The sequence below is a fragment of the Tamandua tetradactyla genome, chromosome 7 (genome assembly GCF_023851605.1).
Source record: "Tamandua tetradactyla isolate mTamTet1 chromosome 7, mTamTet1.pri, whole genome shotgun sequence".
Classification (NCBI taxonomy): domain Eukaryota; kingdom Metazoa; phylum Chordata; class Mammalia; order Pilosa; family Myrmecophagidae; genus Tamandua; species Tamandua tetradactyla.
This window is the reverse complement of record NC_135333.1, coordinates 51,314,707-51,341,812: the sequence shown is the minus strand read 5'-3', so window position 1 is coordinate 51,341,812 and position 27,106 is coordinate 51,314,707. Positions and strand designations below refer to the sequence as shown.

General features: G+C 46.2%; 1 protein-coding gene across 1 annotated transcript; it reads left to right on the top strand.

Annotated features, from left to right (window-relative positions):
- Positions 1-547: 547 nt before the first annotated feature.
- On the top strand, positions 548-24,065 carry ECHDC3 (enoyl-CoA hydratase domain containing 3). Its single transcript, XM_077169437.1, has 5 exons — positions 548-841; positions 4,835-4,956; positions 6,395-6,492; positions 11,521-11,721; positions 20,962-24,065. The coding sequence occupies exons 1-5, from the start codon at positions 681-683 to the stop codon at positions 21,271-21,273; spliced, it is 894 nt and encodes a 297-aa protein (XP_077025552.1). The 5' UTR covers positions 548-680; the 3' UTR covers positions 21,274-24,065.
- The last annotated feature ends 3,041 nt before the right edge of the window (positions 24,066-27,106 follow it).

Below are 27,106 nucleotides of genomic sequence, written 5' to 3'. Positions count from 1 at the left end.
AAGCGTTTGGTGACATAGCGGCGTCCATAGTTCACGCCTCTCTGCGCCTGATACCATTTATTTTCTAATCTGGGCAAACCACTGCATTCTTGGTGTTGGTGCAAAAGAACCCACTCCTTGCCTCCCTACAACTCTTTAATAGACATGGCCAAATCAGATTCACCGCGGAGTGATGAATTTTCCAATGGGCTCACTGCTCTCCTGGCCGGGGCGGGGCCACCCGGCCGTGGGCGAGGTCGCGAGAGAGGCGGTCCGCCGGGCCATAGGGTGGACCTCGGGCCCGGGGGTGGGGCCATGGGAGTGGTAGGGCGGATCCGGAGTCAGTACCTTGGGCGAGGCGTGCAGCGAACCATGGGAGGGGCCACAGTAGAGGCGGGCCCATCGGTGTGAGGGGAAGGCTGCAGGCAAGGGGCGGGGCTATGGGCGAGGCGGGGCGACCGGCCGTAGGAAGAGTGGCGGGAGGGGCGGGGCCATGTGTAGGCTGTCCGGCCGGTCGTGGGCGGGGCCGCCGGAGGGGTGGGACCAAGGGGGCGGGGCGGGGCCGGGCGTTGGCGGAGACTTCCGGCCAGGGAGAACCCTGCAAGGCCTGTCCCGCACCCGGGTTGGTCTCCTGCTCTCTGGGGCCCCGCGCCTCCTGCGTCGGACGCGGCACGTGCTGCCCACGTAACTGGGGGACTGCCATGGCTGCGTGGGCGGGTTTTCGGGTCTGCGGGGCGTCGCAGCCCTGGCTCCGGCTCCGCGGGTGGGCTCCGCGCGCCGCAGGCCTCTGCAGCGGGGCCGGGGCCGGGCGGCTCGAGGCGGATGTGCGGCCCACGCGCGCGCGGCAGCGGGACGGCATCAGGTGAGCTGGGGCCGAGGGCGGACACGTGGCGCCCTCACCCCAAGCAAGCGCACAAAGCCAGGCTGGGGTCTTCTCGTCCGCGGCCTTTGACCCCAGTCGTTGACCCGGCCCTGGCCGGTGTGGCCCACGGGAAAGCTCGATGATTAGTCTCTTCGCGGTGGAAGTCCCGAATGCTGGTGTTCCTGGGCGGGCAGTTCGCGCTCGGGACCCTCCGGTTTCCCCGAGGGCTTTAAGTGGCCGCCCGGGACCGCGGGAGCCCCCCTGGGCCTACGGGCTCAGCGTGGGCAACTCTGCGAGGGCGCCCGCCTGCTGCTGTGTCTTTGAGAGAAAGCCACACGTGACCGGGCTCCGCCCCCCAGAAGCGCCGGGGTGACGGCGGATGAGGGCGAGTCAGTAAACAGCATGAAGGACGCATCGTCCTCTTGTAGCACAACAAACCTCACGTGCTTGAAAGCATACCAGTGCATACACTGAAACTTGGATGGCGCAAGGGCTCCTGGCCTTTGACATTTACCTGTCAGGGCAGGGTTACAAAGGGAGATCTTCAGAGCATTTCTCAGTGTTTAAAAGTTAAAAACAAAGTGTTTTATTCCCTACCCTGACAGGCATCCCATCCTAAGACCTGCAAGGCTGTGTTTGAATTTATAATTTGGAGACTGCTAGCACTTCCCCTGAAAGAGGCAGAGAGCCAGCCCCTGACCTGCAGGGGCTGTGTCTCCTCTTCCCCCCCACCTTTTTTCTGCCCTCTCCTGTCCTTCCTCCTTTGCAGATGGGACCTTAGACACAGATCTGCAAACACCACCCCCACCTCCCAGTCAGCAGACCCATGTTCTGTCCATGTCCTCACCCTTAGCAAAGTAGAGATGGGGAATCCTAGGGTCCCAGGTAACCCAGCATGGTTGGAGGGGGTTGTGCTTTCTAGATATGCATAGTTCACTACCTCAGGGAATTCCTTGCTGGGGGGTGGGGGACATAGCCCCAGAAGTGCCCTTCAAGTGGTTTACATTGATGATCTTGGAAGACTTCATTGGTGCATCTGCAGGGGCCCTCTCTTGCCTTGTAAATGGAAAGATGGCACCGTTATCCCATGCTCTGCTGGTGAGATTCCCCCTAAGATGGGGTGTTGGTCTGAGCACAAGCTTCTCATGCTTTGAACCAACATAGACAATAGGAGAGGATTCAGATGGGTGAGATTTTAGGAGGTTATCAGCAGGGTTTGGGGACCAGTCAGATAAGGAAGAGATAATCTTGGGTGACTTTCAGTTTCTGACTTAGACACTGATTCGTAGCACTGAGATAAGGGGAAGAGGAGAAGGGCACATTTGGTATTGGGGGAAGGTACCCAAGGAGCATGGTACCCAGCCAAATAGTGTACCTCCAAAATTCATGGCGTACCCAAAACCTGTGAAAGTGGCCCTATTTGGAAATAGGGTCTTGGTAGATCTGATCCTGTGAAGATGAGGTCAGAGTGGGTTATGATGGCCACCTGCATTGGACATTGCCGGGAGGGATGCTTTACTGAGAAAGGGTTTTCCAGAAGACAAAAATAATTGACCTGCAGAGGCTTTCCAAGAAAATAGAATAGTGAAAGGCCCCTTACAGAACTGCAGATAAGCAACACCTGGTGATAAACCAGTTTCGGTTCAGGAGACATAGCTTATCTGAATGGACAAAGTACCGTATTAATCAGCTTATAGCTGCTGTCTGCTTTGTAAGACAACCCCCCTTCCCATGCACACATACACACACGGCAAATAGAAACTTAACACCAGCCAATCAGAATATTTTCTCGCTCCACATTTGTTGTGTATGTGGCTTCCCCTGTCCTCTGCCTTGGCAGAGCTCCCTACCACTTTTAGTTTAGCATTGTCCAATTCACTAAATAAACTTTTAACAACATTTTTTAATTGCCTCAGTTTATCTTTGACAATATGGAAATCCAGGCAAAGACACAGAGAAGAAGGGCATGTGAAGGCGAAGCAGATATTGGAGTGATGCTTCTCCGAGCCAAGGGACACCAAAAATTGCTGGCAAACAGCAGAAGCTAGAAAAGGCAAAGAAAGATTCTCCCTTGCAGAACACCTGTATTTCAGACTTCTGAGAGAATACCTTTCTGTGGTTTGAAGCTACTCAGTTTGTGGTTGTTTGTTAACGGTAGTCCAAGCAAACTAGCACAAGTATGAAGGTGGAGAAGCCCGGTCGACATCGGAGCGTGTGGATGTTGGAGCTCAGGAAAGAGGTTCAAATGAGAGCTGAAGATTGAAATAATCCATGTGGAGGTAGAGGTTGACACCAAGGGCACTGGTGAAGTTCCCTGGGAAGAATGCATGGGGTAGGAAGAGGGCAAAGGATGGAACTCTGAGCATCACTGGCATCAAAAGGATTAGCAGGTGGCTGAGAGCCCACCAAAGAAACCAGGAAGGAACAGCCAGACAGGTACCCAAAAAAAGCAGGAGAGGAGAAATGCATTTCCCAAAATAGAGAGTAAGAAACTGTATCAGCTATCGCTGAGCAATCCTGAAAACTATGGACTCAGAAATGGGGACTGGATTTGGCAGTTAGACGATAGGTGAGAACAGTTTTGGTGGGATGGTGGGAACAGAAGGTTGGTTACCTGGGGTCGAAGTGAGCCCACTTTTTTGGAACATTGTGTCATTCAGGGGTAAAGGATTAATGGGACATGAGTGAGTAGATACTGCTGTTATGGCAGGGACATTTGGGAACTGGAATCTTTACATGATTTTGTCTTAGAATGTAATTTAAGCATCTGTCACTGGTGGAATAGCAGCCTTGTATGTTTGCTACAGCAAGCACACTCATTATTTTATTGACAGGTTTATGTGCAGTTCTCTCACCACTGCCAAAAATATAGGTTTTGGAGTCTGTCACACATCAGCTGCAAGTAATTTCTATATCTATGAGAGAATATGATTATGAGAAGCAAAACAATCTTCAGTCACCTGAAGATTGTAGCAAAATTGAAATGGTATTCCAACGAAAATGTTATTCTTATTGCATTGAAATAAATTTGGACATCAAGCAAAGTTGTTTTCCAGAAAACTGTGGCACAGGATACTGTTTATGCAGGTCCAAGTTGACAGCCCAGCAGTTGGGATATCAGATTCAAAAGATAACGAGAAAAACAAAAAGCTCGTAGATGGAGACTGATGGGAAATAGAAAATATATAACAATAATCTGGCGTCTGGCTCATTGTACATTTCTTATAACAAAAAAAAGGCATTTCTGTGTACCGGCGGTAGGATGGCAATATAGGTTATTTTAATCAACTTGGGTGTCCCTTTATAATAGTGAACAGGCTCTTTGAATGCCAGTGTTTTGTTAGATGACGTGTCCAGAAGAGCCCTCCTGAAATAGTACTTTGTACTTTTGTACTTCACATATCCTCCCCTTTTCAGGCAGCATGGATTATGTTGCAGAGTTACAGAATCCTATTGTAGAAAAAGAACAAGGCTGCTGTCCATGCATACAGCAGAGGAACCTTGGCAGCGTTTTCATTGGAGGGGCTAGGAGGAGCTTTGGGGAGTGTTTTCATTCTTGGCTCTTTTCTTAACCTCATTCTGAAGAACAACAGGAAGAAATAAGTGGAAGGTAGCCACTGTTTGTCAGACTTCCCTTCCTCCTGCCGCTCTCCCACGAAGTCCACATCCTCTTGGTAAGGGCGGTGAGGATCTCGGAGCTGCTGTGACATACCCTTTCATGGATGTAGCAGTTATGTTTTTGACAGTAAACCTGGAGAAGAAGAGAAACAAATCAGGAAAGCAGGAGCAAACCAGCTTGCAGTTCAGGCTGTCTTTTCCCTGTTCTTACTTCACCACAGTTCTGATGCATTGATAGGCCCTCTGAATTATCATTAAGCCCCAACAGCACCTTTTCCTTGTGTTTTCAAAATGGCTCCCTAATCAGAAAGGAGTTGCGGGGGTCCTGGCTTCTGACTGGTGCACGACCCGGTAATTGTAAACTGTTCTTCACAGGAACATTGTCTTGAGCAATCCAGAGAAGAGGAATGCATTGTCACTTGCTATGCTGAAATCTCTCCAAAGTGACCTTCTTCATGAAGCTGAAAGCAAAGAGCTGAAAGTCATTATAATTTCAGGTATTTGTTTTTCATTATTTTGCCTCAGTGCTCTGTGGGCCCCAGAAAAGCTTTCTCGAAATTCTTTGGCTAGCTGGGGAGTTCCTCACTTACCTGGAAGGCTGCTTTGAAGCTCCTTTACAAGAACACGAATTATGGAAAACTCTAGGGAAGTTGAAGCTTTGTGCCAGACGCCATTGGCTACGGGAATAACAGTGATTTCTGTTCTGTGCGAACATGTGTCTTACTTCTTTATGTGGGATACTGAACATTGCCACACCTGGCTAGGCTAGTCTTCCTACCCAAATCAGAGACTGCATTTACTGGGCAGTCTCATAGGCCCTTAGGAGTTGGGTTTAATCGTGAATCCTCTCAGGCTTCCTCACTGGCTAGGGCCTGGCTGCTGAGGCACTGGACTCGTTTGCTTTTCTACTCTCATGGAGCATTTCGCCCACATCTGCCTTATTGAGGCCTCAGAGCTCACCACGTTTTGCCCATTTCTTTCCTTACTCTTTTTCTATAAGAATTTTTACAGAGTTAACCTTTGCTGGTAATGTTGGTGGTTGTATAAATAGTAGTAATGTCAACATTTTAAAGCACCCACTGAAAAATATAATGGATGCTGATGTAGGATGCATTTCTTTCACAAATTAAACGTCCATACTTCTGGAGGCGACCTTCTTAACACTGGTTGACTATAACTCTCCAACCATTTTTATGTGGAGATGGGCAACTGCGTAGAGTTCCAAAGCCATGCGGCTGCCTGAGCGTGTTGTCGCAAAGGCAGCAAACTTCTTGACTATGGTTTCCTTTCATAAAAAGGAACTACATCACCTGCCAAAATAGCAGCAATGAAAGGGAAACAGGAGACGATGCCATCCAGTTGTCAGTGGGATTACATTCTGCCGTTGCTCTTACTGATGGTGGTAAAACAGCTGCTACGTCCTCAGCTCCCTCCTTTGTAAAAGAAAGGGAGTGAGCCAGATGGCTCCAAAGTTCTCTTCACACTCTGACTTCCAGCTTCCAACCCAGTGGATAGAAGGTCCAAATTGTAGATAAAATGATGTGGACTTTGCTGGGGGCGTCATGGCCCTATGAGAGCCAGCACACTCAGGCCAGACAGAGTCCAAAAACAGAAACAGGGGAAACAGATTTACCTCTGTAGAAGGTAAATCCTCTTGGGTCCTGAACCTTCTGCTTTTGTAATTGCATGTTTCCTTTGGTTCCACCATGGACCATTTAGTGTATTTGAGTGTACTGATGCATCCCCTTGCATTTGCAACACAAAGTATTGCCTGTGAGTTTCCAAGCTAACTGGAATTATTCTTTTCAAACTTGGATCATTAACTTTACCTAAGTGCCAACCACATAGATATGTTTATTTGCTAATATTATTTGTAGAAAAGTAAATCAGTTTCCGAGCTCTCTTTACAGCTTTTTCTTTTGGAAATATTTGCAGCTGAGGGACCTGTATTTTCTTCTGGGCATGATTTAAAGGAACTGACAGATGAACAAGGCCAGGCTTATCAGGCAGAAGTATTTCAAACTTGTTCTGAGGTAAGCTGGGATGACCGTCAACCGGAAAATGAGAATTATCTTTAATAGGGAGTTAGATAAGATTTTATCTATGGGGCTTAACCATGGTAGAGTTACTGAAAACTCTATGGTCATTGGTGAATCCATCATCCACACAGTCATTTGGTTTAGACTTTTAAGAAGTGACCATAATTTGTTATTGATTTTGTTTCATGCCAAAGAAAATAAAATATGCTTTGGTTTTAATAATTGCCATCTCTGGGATTATGAGGTTATCTATAGCTTATCTTGTATTAAGTAAGAGATAAAGTTTAGAACATACATCTTTACTGAGGAATATGAAATTATTTGATTTTTAAAAATTCTCAATTAAGCCAATTCTATTAGTTGAAAAGAGAGAGCATTCATCCATGGAACAAGAATAATGATTTTTAGCGTTATTTTCAAACCCTTCTTCTCTCAACTTACCTTTTTTTAAAAATTTTTTTACTGTATAATGCAACATATATACAAAGCAAAGAAAGAAAAAAGCAATAATTTTCAGAGCACTCTTTATCAAGTAGTTACAAGACAGATCCCAGAGTTTGTCATGAGCTACTATACCATCATCTCAGATTTTTCCTTCTAGCTGCTCCAGAACATGGGAGGCTAAAAGGAATGTATTTATTTTTATCATCACTTTTTTTCTTTTTTGTGAAAAATAACATATATACAAAAAAGCAATAAATTTCAAAGTGTGGCACAACAATTAGTTGTAGAACAGATTTCAGAGTTTGATATGGGTTCAACTTACCTTTATAATCACCACCTCCAAGTAGGAAAATTAACCTCTTCGTTTTTACTTCCTTGTCCTTTCTGTCTCTTTAACCCTATTAAGGAGAGAAATTGCCAAATAATAGAGGAAGAAGAGGAACAAAAAGTTCTAGATGATTTATAAATATATTAAACTATACTCGGATAATCAAAACTTAAACATAGAATCAACTTTAAGTAACCCTTGTTCATTTGATGACTATTTTTTGAGCACTGACTGTATGCATAATTCTTACTATATATCGAGGGAACTATAAGAAAAGAAATGTTTCCTGCCAAAGTTAAACTGGAAATGTGGTTAAAAAACAAGATGTGTACATCAGACAGTTTACTAACCTGACCCTAAGATTACTTAACCAAATTTTTAATTCATTTGTTGACTTATTGATTCATTCATTTGGTCATTAAACTCTCATTATTGAGAATCTCCTATGTGGGCAAGATAGAGGTGAGCACTAGGGAGGCGAATGGGAAGGCAATTAATCTACATTTTTTTGACCGTTGTTTCCCTCGCTCTTCTAGAAACCCATAAAGGGGTCAGGTTATATCACCCTCACTTCATGGAAGGACAGACAGGAAAAATGTTTCACTAGAGGCTTCCTGGCAAGGTGGAAGCAAGCTAGAGCTAAGACTTGGATCTTTTGTTTCCCATGTCAATGATTTTTATAAAACACTTTATTCCAGTGTTTGCTGAGACTTGGTGCTTTAAAAATTATTTTTCTACTAACACTGAGCCTGTTTGACTAAAACAGAGAATCATCAGAGGGAGCTGGTAGAGCCTTCCATCCTCCGTACAGGGCCTGCTTTGATCACTGTTGTGGTCTCTTCCTGACCCACCATCTGACAGTTAGCAAAGAGCCATGGGGAGCCAGGGCTTCTTCAGAGGACAAGAAGCTAAATGGGGAATCTTCCAACCGATGGATACCTTGAGCTTACTACCCTGTACATAGTCGGGACCTAACCCTGATGTAGAAAATAGAAATGGAAGTGTATTGATTTCTTTAATACTGCTTCTAAGAAAATCATATTGTCTTAGGTAAATATGTGCACATTAACTTGTACAAGATTTCAGTTTCAAGTGTAATCAGTAGACAGATTGGAACAGAATGAGCTAGATGTTTCATCGTGCATGCATGAAAAAATTGGAATTTGGAAAGGAAGGTAGAGGTATCTACATTAGGTTGGCATTTAAAAACTATAGCAAATTTGCAAGGACATGAATTGTTTACAAAGTCAGGAATGGGGCAAATTAAGGATGAGAACAATGAGGAACAAGGAAAACTTGGTTATGGAAGAGTAAAAATAGCCTCTTATGGAGCTGATTTGGTGGCTCCCACCAGAGAACTGTCTTTTGTCTCTGAGAGTCTTATATCCTGTTGAAGTTTGAAAATGGAAATTCCAATTCAGGAGGAAATACTTCTCTCACTCCTTCAAGGAAATGACAATGGGAAGTGGTCTCTCCCATTTGGAAATTAGTGGAATCCTCAGGAATGCTGTTAAGTGAGCTGGCACAGTTACATTTATGCCACTTTTGGAGTAGGCAGGACCAAGAGAGTACTTGATTCTTCAAGGTAAAATAGGAGCATAGTCAATTCTTGATCATCAAGGGATTAATGAGCCTTTCTTCTTTATTATCTAGAACCCCTTTGTCTTTTCTGAATTGCTTTGTTTTTGTTTGTTTGTTTGTTTTGTTTTGTTTTTGTATGCTGTATGGTGGGGGTCACATTCCATTCTTTTTCTAAGTGAGTATCCTGTTATTGCAGTGCTAGTTTTTTAAATTTTTGTTTGTTTTTGTTTGTTTGTTTGGGGAAGTGCATAGCCTGGGAATCGAACCCAGGTCTCCCACATGGCAGGTGAGGATTCTACCACTGAACTACCCTTGCACACCCTGAATTGCTTTCTTTAAAATATTTTTTATAGGTAATGAAATAAATTAATTCATTTTTAATACAATTTATTTTAATGTATTTATAATGTAATAAATTAAGAGTAAATACTATAGCAAAATTTTATAATGTAGTAATTTAAGAGTAAACACTATAGCAAAATTTGAATGTCTAGAAAAAACGAAAGGAAGGAAAATAAATTATGCTTTAAATTTTTTATTGTGGTAACATATATACAACATAAAATGTCCAGTTTTAACCACTTTGAAAGATACAGTTCAGTGTTGTTAATTATAGTCACAATGTTGGGCTGTCATCACCACCATCCAGTACCAAAGGGGAAAATAAATTATTGATACCACACCATAATCATACCAACAGGAAAATCTTAATTAATATTTTGTTATATTTATTTTTAATCTTTTTTCCATGTGTACCTATTTGTTTGTTTGAATAATCACACACAGCTGTGATTATACTGTATTTGTAATTGTATAATATGATTATCGCATTGAATACTCACTATGTGCCAGGTAATATTTTAATACTTAAGATATATTAATTTACCTAATTCTCGTGATTCCCTGTTTAGTTTTTTTATTATGATACCCATTTTACAAATGTGAAAACTGAGGGATTAGTGACTAGTCCAAGGCTACACAGTGAGTAAGTGACAGCTTTGACGTTAAACCCAAGAAGCCTGGCTGGCTTCAGACTGGCCCCAGAACGCCACGCTGAGTTGCAGACCACCCCTCAGAATTGCCAGGCTGAGCTCCAGACTTCCATGCTGATGTCTCTCTGGAAAATCTCCTTGTAATCCCATCAAATGGATATGGTTTAGTTTACATAACCATGTACTTACTTTTGTACATTATTTATAGCTTTTTACTGCTATTTAATAATGATTTGATGAACATCACTATCTATACAGCTTTTTCTGATTATTTCTGAGAAATAGGATTCCTTGTTGATACATACAGCATTACCTAAGCATTTCCCCAGTGGTTTTATGAAATCCTAGCCCTTTGCAGAGGCAGGCAGAGGAGAGAAAAAAGACTGTTCTGCTCTGGTCATGGTAAGTCACTTCAGTTCAATAGGTGAAGGATGATACTGAGAGCTAAAGCAAAAAAAAAAATCTTTCTTTGCAGGAAGACTTTAGAAATTTTTGTGGGCTCTTCCCCTTGTAATTCCAATTCGCTGAGAATGAGCTTATCGCTGTCCCCTGCTGACCCTCAGTGAAGAGAATGCAAACCCTGAAATTCATGACACTTTCTGTGTCAGGGTGCATGTGCATTCTTCTGGGGTGTCTGATTCTCAAAAGGCGACCCCCACCCCCACCCCCCGGCAAAAGCATCAAGACCCATAGCTATAGGATATGATATCAGACACCGCAATTGGTATTTATATTATAATAAAGCTAACAAATACCAAATATTGGTGAATATAAAGGGTATGTTTCTTAGGCAAAATCTTCAAATTTAGTGAAGGTTGATTTCCTTTGAATTTACTCCCCAAGGAAAACCAGCCCAGATTTTATTCTCCCCCCCATCCCCACCGCCCCCCCGCATTCCCCTCCCATCCCAGGGTTCAAAGAGCAACAATTTATAAAGCGCAGTTACCATAGCAACACAATCTGTTCAGAGTGTCCTGAAAAAGTGGAGAAATAAACCAAGCTCTCGTAAGCTGCACAAGTGAATTAAAGTTCCAGAGATTTATAGGGGAAGGGGGTCACAGGAGCAAATTTTCTTCCTCTTGTCTATGCCAAAAGTTACATTTTAGGAATTTTGTTTATTTTGATGACAGGAGGGTGTTTTTCTACCATATTAACCGAATAGAGGGAGTATTCGTAGTGGTTAATTTGAGAACTAATTACTAAGGAAATTGCCTTTAAGTCTCTTTTCTACCTTAATTTTTCAAGGAAGCACCAAATTCCAGTTACCTACTTAACACCTGAGCTCCACAGAAGCACAGTTAGAAAGAGAACCATTTGCCAAGGGTGTTGTTTGACCCCAGAGAGAAAAAGCAGCCCTTGTCCTCACTGGGGCCCCGGGGAGGCCTGGTGCAGGGCTGTGGGGCCTGGTGTCGGGCTGAGCCCGGCCAGCCCCAGCTGCACCTGGGCGGGATCTGGGCTTTGCGGCCTTGGGTGGGTACTGCCCCCTCGGAGCTCGGGTGCCATGACTGTCCGGGAGGCTTCCTCCTCGGGGGTTCCCGGGAGGACCGAGCCGTGCCGCCTGGGCCCGAGCAGGTATTTAGCATGAGGCCGCTCTTGCCCTACCCACCTTTACCCGGGGGAGTGGTGCCTGCGGAGGGCTCCGGCCGGCGGGGTGAAGGGGCTCGCCTGCTTCTCCAGGTCATGATGCTGATCCAGAGCCACCCAGTCCCCGTCGTCGCCATGGTGAACGGCCTGGCCACCGCCGCCGGCTGCCAGCTGGTCGCCAGCTGCGACATAGCGGTGGCCAGTGACAGATCCTCCTTCGCCACCCCTGGAGTGAACATCGGAGCCTTCTGTTCCACCCCCGCCGTCGCCCTGGGGAGGGCAGTGCCGAGAAAGGTAAACGAACTTCCCGAGGCCCTTCTCTAGTTCTAGTCCTCAGAGCGTTGATGGTTAGTTTCAGAATTAGCTTGGCCAAGATACCATTTATATCAGGACTTTGGGCCCAAAACGTATCTGGCTGAACTTGGTCCGGGAGGGAACAGCCTGTCCCTCTTTGCCTGTTCCCCCACGGCTTCTTCCAGTAGGCCCCGACATGCAAAGTCGCTGCATTTCAATCTCGCAGGCCCTCAGCGGGACTGGTTAGGGTTTTTGTTTTGTTTTACTTATTCGTAAAGGAACATGGTTTTGTAGGCTGATCTGAAATGTGTGGATGCCCCTAAGATGCAGTAGCAAGCTGAAGTAAGGCCAGTACCGAGAGGTCAGGGCAGAGTCAGTGGCTCAATATCTGTTTGCTGGCAAGCTATCTGTCCCGGAGGCATTTAGAGTGGTAGGTTCCGGGGCATGGCCGGTTTAGTCTTCACTTCAGGCATGAGAAGAGCCCAGAAAGGCCCAGGTTACAAAAGTCGTTTTGTCATCGCTGACCACAGTGAAGTCCATTTTCCTCATGAAGCTTTATTTCTTCCTTGAATATCATAAAATTATATTTACTGAATATCCCTTAAGTGTAAAGCAGCCATGCCCTTGTTCAAGAAAAAGTGTGTCTCCATTCTTAGCTGGAAGTCTGTGAAAAGGGGTCAAAGTCATATATCGCAGTGAGTAGGGGACGTAAATTGCTTTCTAGAATACATTCTTGGTTTGGCATCAACAAAAATTAGCAGTCGCTCAGATGCCTGAGGCACAACAGAAATGAGGCCCAAGGGAAATCAAACCTGGGAACCAAGAAGCTTAAGGAAGAATTCCTTTCTCTCAGATTGCCTCCTTACTAATTTTTATAGAAATGTGTGTTAATAGGAAACTCTGAAGACAGGTGCCTACAGGCATGCATGCCTAGACAAGTGGCCCACGATGGGCTCCACCCAGCGACCTACTCAAATACAGCAGTTTACTAAAATGTCTGCAGGCTGAGGGCACCTCCATCGCTGGTCTTTGCATGACAGGCTTAGATAGCCATTCAGTAGATATTTCTTAAGTCCCTGCTTGGTGCCAACATTAAATTAAAATGCATGAGCCAGTTTATTAATAAACCTGAAGCATAACTGCAGTTCAAATCATACAACCTCTGCCTAGCATGAGGTGGTTGTACATGTTGTCCACCTGAGAGTGGTCCGTCCTCTCAACCCCTGCCCTGTGAAGGGCCCCACTCTACAGAATTTGCTGTTGGGGTAAGGCTGGGCTTGCTTTCTTCCTTCCCTTTTTCCCTCTCTTCCTTCCCTCCCCTTCCTTTTGAAATCCAGGCTTACTATAATGAAACAATTCCTATAAATTTAAGTGCTATATCTTATTTGATGCTTATCAAATTTGAAATTTGTTTTGAGAAGTAAGAAGAAAAGCATGTGACAAAAACATGCCTGAAGTTTCAAAGGAATCAAGTCTCTGAACCCCGCTGCCTAAATTGTCCAGTGCAGCAGGTGAAGGGGAAGGAATCAAGTGCCGAGGCAGTCTTGCTCTCTCAAGAGAATGCTGGTAAAGGCCAGGCCTGCTCAGAACTGTTCCCTTAGACCCCTGGTCTGTGCTCCTTGTGCCCTGACCCCCAGCAGGGTGGAGCCTTCTTGTTTTCAAACCTCTAAGGTTTTCCTACCAGAATGTGGTTCAGAGGCCCCACAAACCAGGTGCCTTAATGCCAAGCTACTTGGAGGCAGACATGAGGAGGGTGGTTTGGGGTTAACGCCAAGGAACCAGCATCTCAGTTCCGACCAGCAGGAAGTATAGGCTTCTGCCGATTCCCAGACCTGTGCATCTGACCCATGCCCATGTGGCTTGCGTTAGGAGGGAGAACAGTACTGCACCCAAACCCAGATACAACAAAAACCGTCTGTCCGTGGACCCTGCCCAATGGCACTTCCATGGCCCAATGTGTGGGATGGCACAGATGTAACCCAGTTCCCCACAGTGGAGCAGGCCAGGTGCCCTTCCCACCTGGCCCGGAAAGTAAGCTCCTGCCCTTGTCACCCTGGCTGAAAGCGTGTGCAGGGCATCAGTGCCCTCTGCTGGCCACTGTGGGGAGCTGCCAGTGTGACGGAGGCAGGTCAGCCTGTGCTTTAAGTCAGGCAGGGCCTGGGGCCCATCGGGCTCTCCTTTGGCAAAAAGCATATAGAGCATCTTCATGCACCCCACAGACAACCCACCTTGTGCACCTGCCCTCCCACTTTCACCTCAGTCAGGGCTGGCCTCGCTCAGAAACTTAGTGCCGAGGCTGCAAGCAGTGAGGGTCACAGGGAGCTGCTGTACTTCCCTACTCTGTGGCAGAAGAACTTGCTTCCACCCTATCCCCGTGCTTTAGCTCTGCATATCTGTGGAATTCGGTTTCCTAAGGGCCTAATTAGAATAAAGTAATATTTCCAAGCTAGAAGGAACATTACAGCAGACTGGCCCTTAGCTCCCTGGAGTCTGGGGGAGTAGTCTTCAGCCTGCCACCAGCTGTACCCTCAGAGTCTTCAGCATGGCAGCTCCCCAGTGAGCCCCAGGCCCAGCCAAGGAGGCAGAATCTGAAGGTCAACATCCCAGTTTACAGAAGGGCCTCGGACACTCCAGGGACCTGTCTTGTATTTCCTACTAATTAGTATCATGCTCCCCACTCCAACTTTTCTCCCTTTGAACCCACCTACTTCACAGAGCCCCTGCCCAGCCATGCTGAGGGTGATGCATGTGTGTATCCTTGGGTGCCATCCTGGCGCCGTGGTGAATGCGTGTGAGGTGGTGCTTCTGTTGGTGCTCATCCCCTCAGGTGGTTCTTCACGTTGCTTCCAAGCTGCCTTGGGACCCAGACACCATGCTTGTCCCCGAGCACACGTCACACTACCCTGCTGGTCCCTGCCACGTATGTGTGGCTTGAGGGGCCTTGGGTGTCCACCTCTCTCAGGCACCACGATCCCTAACGTCCAGCCTCAGGGACTGCAGACATTTACAGTTGGGGTAGGTGCGTCAGCAAGAGCCGCTGCATGTGCCTCCATGCTGCCAGGCGCTGCATCCTAATCAGATGGGTAAGGAAGCAGGTTCACAGGGGTCCCAGAGTTTGCTCAAGGTCCTGTCCTTGACAGGTGGCTGATTCAGAATTGGAACCTTGTTCTTCGGGCTCCACTCTCACGTCTTTCCACCAAGTCTTGCTGCCTCTGGGTTAAGCCTTGGCCTCAATTCCATCTGTTACTTTTCATGAAATGCCCCTAGGATGAGGGACTATAAAATCACCAGTTTCTTCAGGCAACCGAAGACTGTCACCCTGAAAGGGACATGGGAGGATTTGAGGAAAGGGGGAGAAGAGGTATTTTCTTCTCTTTCATCTCAAGTTGGCTTCTGGGGGCTCCCTACTCAGAAACTTAAATTCTAAAGAAAGACTGCCAATGAACCATAAAATAAGCAGGCTGCCATTCTAGGGGAATGCAGCTCTCTCATCTAATTCCCTATAAATCTGTATGTTTCTAAGTAGGGTTACCTCCCTAGGCAGTTAAGGAAACAAGCCCAAAGAGGGACACAAACTTGGGGTGACTCAGGAAGCCAAAGTTAGGGCCAGTCCTGGGCCAGACCTTCTGAGAGAGGATTTCAGAGCCATTTAATTCTTCCTCCCACCTCTGAGATAGTCCTACAGTCAGGACTTACTTTTGTGATTGTGCCCATCTTCCTGACTGAGGGGTAAGTGCCAGGCGAGTCGACACAGCCTGGCACAGCAGAGCCTGTCCTCACCTGCCCTGAGTCTGTCTCCAAGTCCAGGAGGAGGCTGCCCACTGTGGTTGTCCGGCTGACCCAGGGCAGCACTGCCTCCAGCACTCAGAGCTACAGAGGCCCTTCTCACTCCATGGCCACTCAGACACTGTTAGTCCACACCAGGGAAGCACGCGGCCGGCTGCTGCTCCGTCTCCCAGGGCTCTTTACCTTTTCCCTTGACTTGTTTGTTTTCAAAGCATGGTATCCTCTCCTGAACACATCTGGGAGGCGGTGTGTCTTTGCCAAGCTGCCCAGTAGAGCTGGTGCGGGCTCCAAAGAGTGGCCCTGCTGGCCTGTGACTAAGCCACCAGAATTGACTTGGAGCCTGTTCTAGTTTGCTAGCTGCCAGAATGCCATATACCAGAAACAAATGGCTTTTAAAAGGGGGAATTTAGTAAATTACTAGTGTACAGTTCTAAGGCCAAGAAAATGTCCCAATTAAACAAGTCTATAGAAATGTCCAATCACAGGCATCGAAGGAAGATACTTTGATTCAAGAAGGTCAGTGAAGTTCAGGGTTTCTCCCTCAAGTGAAAAGGCACATGACGAACACAGAGTGTCTCTCTCATCTGGAAAGGCACATGGTGAACACAGGGTTTCTCTCTCATCTGGAAGGGCACATAGTGAACACAGTGTCATCTGCTAGCTTCTTCTGGCTTCCTGTTTCATGAAGCTCCCCAGGAGGCTTTTTCCTTCTTCATCTCCAAAGGTCGCTGGCTGGTGAACTCTGCTTCTCATGGCTGTGTCATTCTCTGCTCTTTAAGAAATCTCTCTCATTCTCCAAAATGTTTCCTCTTTTATAGGACTCCAGAAACTAATCAAGACCCACCCAAATGGATGGAGACACTTAATCCCGTTTAACAACCACTCTTGATTAAATCACATCTCCGGGGAGATGATCTAATTACAATTTCAAACATACAGTACTGAATAGGGATTAGAAGAAATGGCTGCCTTTACAAAGTGGGATTAGGATTAAAACATGACTTTTCTAGGGTACATGCATCATTTCAAACCAGCACAGAGCCCTAGAGGGATGTCTTCCAGAGACAGGGTGCATGGCCTAGCGCAGGTTCCCGCGCTTCCCTGTCAGCCCTCCTACAGTAGATACGGTCGCTTTCTGTGACATGAAAGAGGTGGGGGGCTGAGAAGGGACACAGGAGAACCTCTAACTTAATGGTTAAGATTGCTCTACTGGAAGTGACTCTTGTGTAGCGGATGATAAAAGATGAGTGCTCGTGAATCCAGGAGTAGAAGGGATGTGCCTAGATGACGTCGTCCCTTCACCTACCTGCCGGCCAGGCTGCCTTTAGACTTGCAGGTGAGTGTCTTTCATCTTTTAGAATATTGCCACGTAAGGTCATCAGAATTCAGCAGTCCTTGTAGCCTCTAGACTGAAGGTAGTAGGCAGGGCAGGGAGGGTATCCCTGCCTCCATTTTGTTTCCGAATGTGCCTAAAGGGGATTGCTGTGTGGCTCTGTCTCTCCGTGGATGTTCAGCAGTCTGTCTTTCTTTCTCTGGTTGGCTATTTAATTACGTGACTGAAGGGAAAAAAAATATCTTTTCTGACTGATTAAAATCCCTCAATATTCCAGCTTAAGATCACATTCTTTTTGTTTACTTGTAGACACCCTGACATGTCTGGGAGAGGATTTCAGAGCCATTTAATTCTTCCTCCCACCTCTGAGAAACATCCACCCCAGCAGATAAGGGTCTTCCTCATTCATGCATCTCCAGGAGAGAGAATGCCCAACTCTCCCAGAGTGGTTTAGCTCAGTGATTTATTAACTTGCTTTTTTTTTTAAACATGATTTTTGAGTTGCTTCATAATTAAGCTGTTGCCTAAATCCATCGTGTTCCCGTGCCTGACAGTGAGTTGAATGGACCAGTAATTCAATTAGTGAGTAAGAGACAGTTAGGCCCTGGTTTGAGTCCCTCCTCAGGGAAGCCAGTCACCAGCTTTCATGAATAGCCTCATAACAGGTCCTTTGAAATTCCCTTATGCAAGCAGACCATGTAGTGCTCTGCCCTGGTTTGTGTCTTCCTCAAGTGGACTACCTTTCAGTTCCTCCTAGCACCCCAGGGATAGCTGGCTGTGTGTGTGCTGGGGACGAGGATGCAGGGATGTGCAGGGACTGGCTTAGCATCTCTGAGGACCCATACTCTGCAGGCCAGGGACTTGGCCCTGTGCTCTAGCACATGGAAGCTTGGATTCCAAAGGACTCACCCTGAAAATTTCCTGGGGCGTTTGGAATCCTGTGCAGCTGTAATATCTGAGCCTGACAGGCAAATTTCTCAAAGTGTCCTGAAGCCTGTGGAAAGGAGAACAGAAACAAGAGGCTCAGGGGTGGGGGGTTGAGGGAGCGGGGACAGAAAGAAAAGGAGAAGCTGAAGAAGGCCCCTGTTGGGGGACATTCCTGTGGACACATCTGGAGCCTCCACTGCCGGTGCCTGCTGCATGAGTGTGAGGAGATAAGATTGGATTCTTCCCTCCTTCCAGTTCTAATCTGCACCTCACTACTCTCTGGAGGTCATTCCAAGTTGTTATGCAATTGACAAACCTGAGTTTGATGATTCTTTGTTAATGTTCCCTCTGTTCTCCGAGACTGGCCACTCCCGATGTGTCTGGCACAAGTTCCTTGAGAGCACATCTGCAAGTGGGAAAGGAGGGCTGCAGGTGTGGTGACTCTGTCCACCTCGGCTTCTGACCTGGCCTCCCAGCTGGCCCCCTGGCTCTCTCTGTTTCTCACCGGCCAGCTCTGGCGGGGTCGTATTTACCAGCTTTTGATCAACAGTGCCTGGGTTTTAGCCCCATGTTCAGGGGGCTTCAGAAAGTGCTTTAGAAGGGTGAGGCTTGTTTTAGTTTCCTGGACTGCTCAAGGAAATACCATGAAATGTGTCAGATTAAACAATAGGAATTTATTCGCTCACAGTTTTGGGCTAACATTTCAAGTCAAGGTGATACTTTGTCCCTGAAAACTGTGGCATTCTGGGGCTAGCTGCTGGTTATCCTCGGTGCTTAGCTTGTCACATGGCAAGGCATGTGGTCTCCCCCTTATCTTCTGGGTCCTGTTGATATCCACCTGCTGGCTGCCCCATCTATGGCTCTCTCTCTCTCTGAATTTCACTATCCTTCTAAGGGACTTTAGTAACAGGATTGACTCATCATGATTCAGGTGGGCCACCGTTACCTGAGTCACCTCATCAAAACGTCCCACTTAAAATCGGTTCATGCCCACAGGAATGGATTCAGCTTAAGAAATGTTTTTCTGGGGATACAGACAGCTTCAAACCACTACATTGCTATTCCTAATCAACTAAAAAAATGTTCTTCTTTGACACGACCCACTGGTATCACTTCCTGCTTACTCCAGTGTAGAGTCATTCAGTTTCCACGATAGGAGGAATTTGGAATAGGAGGAACATACAGAGGAGAAATCGAAGCCCAGTGTCCCGTTGCCCTGACCTTTAATTTTGGGGTTCCATTCATACCCACATGGCAGGAGAACCTGCACCCAGGTTTTCAGCCTCTTCTCCATCCAAACTCAGACTCAAGAATCTAGTCTCTTGACTCTAAAGACCATCTAAATCAGCGGTTCTAACCCAGGGGCAATATTAGCCTCTGGGGGTCATTCGGTGCTATCTGGAGACAATTCTGATTGCCACAAACAGAGGGAGGGGAGTGTAGGGCATCGAGGCCAGGTTTACTGCTGGAGATCCTGCAATACCCAGAACAGCCCCTATGTCAGTAACACCAAGATTGTGGATCACTGGTTTAAGTGCCCATGACTCAAATCTTCATCTCAAGCTATTCCAGCCATCTCTTGCTGCATAGTAAACCACACTCAACTTAGGAGCTCAAACAACCAGTCATTTATATAGCTCATGACTCTGCCATTTGGACAGGGCACAGTGAGGAAGGCTTACTTTTGCCCTACCATGTCTGCAGCCTCAACTGGGGAGATGTGAAGACTGTGGTAGATGAGTGACAGCTGGGCCTGCCATCATCTGAAGGCTGTTCACTCTTGTGGCTAGTTGTTGGAGCAGCACTCAACAGGGGCCTTAGCAGGGCTGCTGGCTGAAACACTTAGCAAAGCCTCCCAACTCAGCTGGGCTTCCCCAAAGCATGGTGACTGGGTGGCACTGAGCATCCCAAGGGAAATTGCCAGGTGTAGACTCTATCACCTTTGGGTCTAGACTCAGAAGAACCATGGAGCCCCTTCTGCCATATTCTGTTTGCCATCATTCATTCATTAAGTCATCCATCAGCAAATACTGCTAAGTTAAGTATTATGCTCAAGGTGCTCTTCTTATGCTGGAGATATAAAAAACAAAAAGCCCTGCCCTACTGGCATTTCCGTGCTAGTAGAGGAGATGCAATGAATAAGTATGTAAAATATATAGTATGCTAAGTCGTGAAACATGAAAGTATAAAAACATAGCAGGACTTTGTTTTCCAAATCTAACAATGTGGTCATACAAGACCTTATGAATAAGGTGACATGAGAGCAGAGACCTAAAGGCAACGTGGTACCTGGGAAAGGAGCACTCTAGGCGTGAAGGATGGCCAGTGCAAAGGTCCTGAAGCAGTAGCATGCTTGGCATGGTCAGGGATAGCAAGGTACTGCTATGGTTACAAGAGAGTGGGCAAAGGGCAGAGGGAGAGGGAAGGGACTTGCTGCCTGTCTGTTCATTGTGTACCTGGAAACCCCTTTTTTCATTGTGAATTGAAGTTTAAAGAAATCAGGCTATATAGTTACAGAATCAAGCTTAGTGTAGTGCATGGCAGGAAACCATGCAGAGTAAGGAGATTATACTCCCATTTTCTGCAGGCCTCAAAAATCTGGGGGAAAAGGGTTATGGAAGGAAAGAGGACTTCTCTCCTTGCTACGTTTTATGTATTTGTAAATTGAAATTTCATGCTAGGCTGTACAGCTGGCCCCTGGAAGAAAGGTTTTAAGTCCCCCTCCTCTGGGGTATGGGAGGCTGCTCTTTCATATCAGGTGGAAGCAATACCCTTGTAAACATTTCTGTCATTGTGGAAAGCAGCTTCTGTTCTGGTTTGGGGCAGGTGGGGCTGGGCTTCGCTGCCCTAGTGTTTGCAGTTCCATCCCATCAGACGTGGCTGCCATCCTGCGCTTGACCCTTGATGGTGGCACCCACCAGACTGGCTGACCAGATCTGTGGAAGCAGCAAGGAGAACACAAGAGTGTCCTTTGTCTCCTAGGCCACTTGCTTTTTCTTTGCTCTTGGAATGATCCAATCCTGCCCTGGGAGGAGTTGGGGAGTTGGAGACCTGGGGGGCGATGGAAGCAGATAGCTGAGCTGAGGTTGTAGGGAGTCAGATCCATTGCCCTCAACTGAAAGAATAAGAGGTAGGACGTGGGTGGCTATGAGCTGCAAAGGGAATGCCTTATCACCTCATGTTTTCTCCCTTAGGTTGCCTTAGAAATGCTTTTCACTGGAGAACCCATTTCGGCTCAGGAGGCCTTGCGCCATGGGCTGCTCAGTAAAGTGGTACCCGTGGAGCAACTGGAGGAAGAGACCATGAAGATTGCAAGGAAGATTGCCTCCTTGAGCCGCCCGGTGATATCTCTGGGCAAAGCTACTTTCTACAAGCAGATCTCCCAGGACCTTAGAACAGCCTACTGCCTTGCCTCCCAGACCATGGTAGACAGCCTGGCCCTCCACGATGCACAGGAGGGGATCCAAGCCTTCATCCAGAAGAGAAAACCCATATGGTCACATTGAGCTGGTTTACACACAGCCACGGAGGAGGGTGGGCCCAGGGGACTCTCCCCACCTTGCACGCTGATTCCCCAACCACCACTGTGCCTTTTGATTGTAGCAGAAGACAGCCTATTTTTATAACCCTGATATTGGTTTCACTGCCTTTGGTCTCTACTAAAAACCACAATTCTATGGATTAAGAATGAGGTGGAGATTAAGATGAGTTGCTAATTGAAGTGGAAGGTCCTTGAATACCCATGCTGGGCCAGCTGTCGTGGAAAGCCTGGTATTTGATATATGCCTTCCCCGGAGCTTATGTGAGGGATCATCCTTATGAGATAAGAGAAGGTAGTGGTAAATTGAGGTGTGAAAGAAAGACATCAACCCGACCCTGTTATCAGAAGTGCCTTCTTAGGTGGAATTAATTTGGTTACTCTAGAGAGAAGAAACATTTCAAACTTCCATGAGATCTTCTCTATTTCTCCACACTGAACAATTTTTTTGATGTTCCTGAGAAATAACCATGCCTATGGCTTTGGAATAATTTTATGTGAGTTAAGTAAATTAAATATTTATAGAGACTGATAATTTTATCTTCCCAGCCAGACTTCAAGCTCTTAGAGGGAAGATTAAAAAAAAAAAAAAAAAAAAAAGAATGAGCTCTTTGTTTATATGCCCACAAGGATGGGTGTATAGTAGGTGCCTGATGTTTCTGTAATGAATGTCCCCGCCATCCACAGGGTTGCAGGACTGTACCCAGCTCAGAGGTGGAGGAGAGCAACGGGCATGCTCCTGCCTGTTGAGTCCCCTCCTCTGTGGCTGTAAAACTCAGTGAACGTAACTGCCACTGAATAAAACACTTTAAACTGGAAAATTTTCTGTTATATAGGTGTTATCACAATAAAATTTTAAAAAGAAGAAAAAAATCACCTCATGGTCAATTGAATTGTGTAGCTACACATACGCATGTTCTTAATCTGTGTCCCTGTTGGTATAAGCCCATGGTAAAATCAAGGCATTGGCAAGGCTGGCTTTTGAAGATGTTTTTAGATAAAATTTGACCAACTTAATCCAGAAGACTAGAGGCCTCATAAAGAGAACCTAGAAGTCACAGAGAACCCAGAAGGGGGAGGACACTGCCATGTGACAGGAAGCAAGGAACCCCTGAGATTGCCAGTTCCAGAATGCTGCAGACTCCCAGAGAAAGCCAGCCTGGCTGATGCCATGATTTTGGACTTCTAGACTAAAATTCCAAAGCTGGTAAATGCTTGTTGCTAAGCTGGCCCCGTGTGTTATCTCTCCCAGCAGCCTACACACAAGGCCTGCCTCTGGACCAATGTCTACACCCTGCTCAGCTCCAGTAAAGAGTCCAGGCTGGTAAAAACACCCACGCCAAGCTGACGCAGCTGGAAGGCATCCAGCACCAGGCCAACAGGATATGGCATGGCAGTCATGCGAGTACCAGGAGCTGATGAATGTAAAACAGGTCCTGGACTTTGAGATCGCCGCCTACCACAAGCTGCTAGAGGGCGAGGAGAGCCGACTGGAGTCTGGGATGCAGAACATGAGTATTCATGTGAAGAACTCCAGTGGCTACTCAGGTCCACTGAATCCCGCCTTCAGGGACTTCACAGGCACTAGCAACAACTATGGCCTGAGCTCCTTCGAGCACCAGCTCCTTCAGCTGTACCAGCTCTGCCAAGACCATGATTGTGAAGAAGATTGAGACCTGTGATGGGAAGCTGACGTCTAACTCTAATGTCCTTCCAAAGTGAACTACCACTGCAGCCCCTCCCAGGCCATCTCCCCTGCTGTGGGTGCCCTAAGAACCTGGGGATGAGGAACTGTGCAGGGGGGCATAGGGGACAGGATACCCCTTCTTGCCCATTTCTGTACCTAGAAGCCAATTTTGTCTTTTCCAAAATAAAGTCTCAGTTGGCTCTGCCAACCCAGGAAGAAAAAACAAATCCAGACTGGAATCAGACACTGGGGCCCCTGCCTGTATGAGTGTGCAGACCAGGGCCTCAGCTTGCCATCTCCTGGCCCCTGGTCTAATGCAGCCCCAGAATCTCCTGTCCTCCAGCTTGTCCAGAAGGCTGGTCTTTTTCCTTAAGGCCAATTTACTTCCTTTAAGAGTAGGGTGAGGCCTCCAGTTTGATTGGTACTGCCACTGGGGAGAGGATCTGAGGCTCTCCCCTGGCTTCTTCACTTGTGCATGGGCCATGATCTCATGGAATGGGAGTACCTGGCATTGTCCAGGCTCCTGCTGTGATTGGACTAGTGACTTTTTCTTCTCCAGAGTTTAGCAGGATAGAATGGAGTGCTGTGCTGGTTTGAAGCTGTTATACACCCCAGAAAAGCCATGTTCTTCGAATTGATTTTTATAGGTGTGGACCTATTGTTGAGTGGGACCTTTTGATTAAATTGTTTCCATGGAGATGTGACCTTCCCAATTCAAGGTGGGTGTTGATCCTTTTATTGTAGTCCTGTATGAAGAGAATAAAAGACAGGAAACAGAGAGAGAGCTCAGAGCTGATACAGAGAGCAGAGAGATGAAACTAAGTGAAGGACACTGAGAAAGAAAATGCCTCAGGAGAAGCTAGAAGGACCCACAGGAGCTGAGAGAGCCATTCTGAAGCCAACCCAAGAGAGAAGGATCAGCAGATGCCATGTTCCTTCCCATATGACAGAGGAACCCCAGACACCATTGGCCTTTCTTCAGTGAAGGTATCTTCTGGTGGATGCTTTATTTTAGACATTTTTATGGCCTTAGAACTATAAGTTTGTAATCTAATAAATCTTGTTAAAGCCAACCCATTTCTAGTATATTGCATTCTGGCAGCTTTAGTAAATTGAAACAAGTTTGTTCTCCTAAAGCGGAACTTTCAGATTGCTGCTTGTGAATGGAACAATAGATACAGCCCCTGTTTATTGCATACCTCATATGTCATTTCATCCTCATGGCACACAGTAGATGCTCCGTTATTGTCCTTTTATTGATGAGAAGTTTAGACCCAGCTTAGGCACTTTGTCCCGGGTCAAACACCTGAGACTGTGCAGAGTGAAGATTTCTGACCCCCTCTGCCTGATAACGAAGCCCCAGATAATCCTTCCCTGAGCTGTGCTGCCACATAGGGAGACCCAGGACTGGCTTGAGGCCAGCGTGGGGTCAGCAAACCTGGGGCATAACTTTCCAAAACAGGAACAGGTGAAGTGTTCATTGCTACAGAACTTTGCCAGTGCACAAGTGATGTCAGACTTGATTATTGGCAGATCATCAGTGGAGTGTTTTATTACTGAGCTGATAAATATCAGCCAACGTCTCTAACTAGGCTGGGAAAGACTGGCCATCCTAGTTGAGGCCAGTGGGCCCCCTAGCTTGTGCCCCACTCCAGCTGGCCTGCCACAGAGGCTGCTGCTGTAGTGATGCCGAGCCATGCAGTGTAGAGGAGAGGGTGATATAAATTCTTTGGGCTTTTGAGAAACAGATTTAAATAAGTCTTCCAAACAGTTGGCAAATTAAAATAAACAGTTAATGCTCCAGTTTCCAAATAATTGTGACCTTTGTCCTCTACCCATGAAAGCCCCATTCTCCAGCCTTGTGAACTGATGGGCACTCAGGGACTCATTGCAAGTTTTCCTAGTAACCCATGCAGAGAATGATCCAGAAGGAAAATCTGCTGCCCACCCCAAGCCATCATGATTCAGCCCCAAGGCAATTACAATTTTTGTTTGTTTGTATCCTCGCTTCCTTCCACCAGAACACTGAATGAGATTTCTCAGATAAGCACATGCAACGATTGCCTTTGGGAAGCCTCGTGTGCTCATCTTTCCCTCAGTAACAGTTACTTCCTGGGTTTCTGAGCCCTGTGGGCCCAACCCAGCAGATTCAGGGGCTAGAGAGTAAATGAGTAGCAGATTCAGGGGCATTTATTTCAATTGCTCTGGGTGAGGGGTGCTGCAGAAGCCCCACTTGACCCCTGGAGAATACTGACAAATGGCGTGAATGACAGAACACCAGCTCCCCAATGTACTTCACACCAAGAACTGGGTTTGGGGGAAAATACGTGGCGATTTAGTGAGCTTGAAGTCATGCTAGGCAGCGCTGCAAGTTATGTTTTATATCCCCATGCCATATGCATGGCTCGGAGAGGTAAGGGCCTTTGCCTAGGGCCATCCCCCAAGCCAGTAGTAGCCAGGCCAGAATGTCGGGCTGGGTGTGTGAGTTGCTGAGGCTTGGGCCATGACCACCACCCCATATTCCTCTCAACATGTGGAAAAGATCACCATTCCAGCCCGGAGAGACCACGATGGACGTGCTCAGAGGACATGAATCACAAATGCTGTGGCCTGGGTTCATGTACCAAAGGCAACCTGTGGGAAAGCACTGACTCAGATATCAAGAAAATCAGTTTCTAGCCCCAGGTTCACCACAGACTCGTTGTGTGAACATGAATAGGTGATGTAATCTCTACACTGTTTCCTTCTCTGTAACGATGGCATCTTTGGACTCTACTGTCCTTTTAGTTCAGACTCTCTGGATTCTACAAGTACTTGGATTTGGAAACATGACATCAGACGTGAAACCCACAGTTTTTATTTGTTTTATTTTTTGCATGGGCAGGCACAGAAATGGAACTTGGGTCTCTGGCATGGCAGGCAAGAACTCTCCTACAGAGCCACCGTGGCCTATCCGAAACCCAAAGTTTTTGCTCAAATAAAAAATGTTCTTATACAGCCAGTATACTGTATACTGTATACTTTGGATGGTTTGCATGATGTATGAATATATCTCAATAAAATTGCATTAAAATATTTAAAAAATACTCTTATACAAATAGAGAAAATGGGGCAATTTACAGTGGTGTATATTGAAAACACATGATTACATTTGAGAATGGAAATCCATTATGGGCTTTGGAGCTTTTGGACACACCCTAAACCTTTTGAAGATGACCTGTAAACCTAGAAAGACTCTCCATGAGGCAGGCCACCTTCCTGGATTGAAATCGGCAATCACACTTAAATTTTTCTCGGTGTTCCTAGCAACCATTCCATTATGTAGCCAGCTCCTTTTCTCCTCTCCTTCCTGTAAAATTCCGTTTCACTAAGAGTGGTCCTTCCAAAAGGGTGGCCCTGCGCTAATTATATCATAATGCCTCAATTGTTAAAGATTCTTGGGCTCCATACATACTGAATCAGAAATTCTTATTTCTGGATTCCAAAAATGTGCATTTAAGAAAAAAAATTCCTGAAATGAGGGACATTACTACCAATCTTACAAAATGAAAAGAATTATAAAAGAATACTATGAACAATTGTATGCCAACAAATTAGACAACCTAGATGAAATGGACAAATTCTAGAAATAAAGTGCATATGTGGACTCAAGAAGAAATAAAACGTCTCAACAGACCAATGATAATGTAAAGAGATTGAATCAGGAATTTTAAAAAAAAAGAATAAAGAAAAGTCCATGATCAGGTGGCTTCACTGGGAAATGTTACCAAACATTCCAAGAAGAAACAGTACCAATCCTTCTCAAATTCTTCCAAAAATTGAAAAATGGGGAACACTTCCAAACTCATTCTATGAGGCCAGCATCATCCTAATACCAAAGCCAGAAAAAGATAACATAAAAAATGAAAATTGGGTGCACAGGTGGTTCAGTGGTAGAATGTTCACCTTCCATGCGAGAGACCCAAGTTTGATTCACGGACCATACACCTAAAAAAAAAAAAAAAAAAATTATAGCCTCGTTAATATAGATGCAGAAATCCTCAATGAAACAGTAGAAAACCAAATCCAACAGTACATCAGGGATTTATACACTATGATCCAAATGGGATTTATC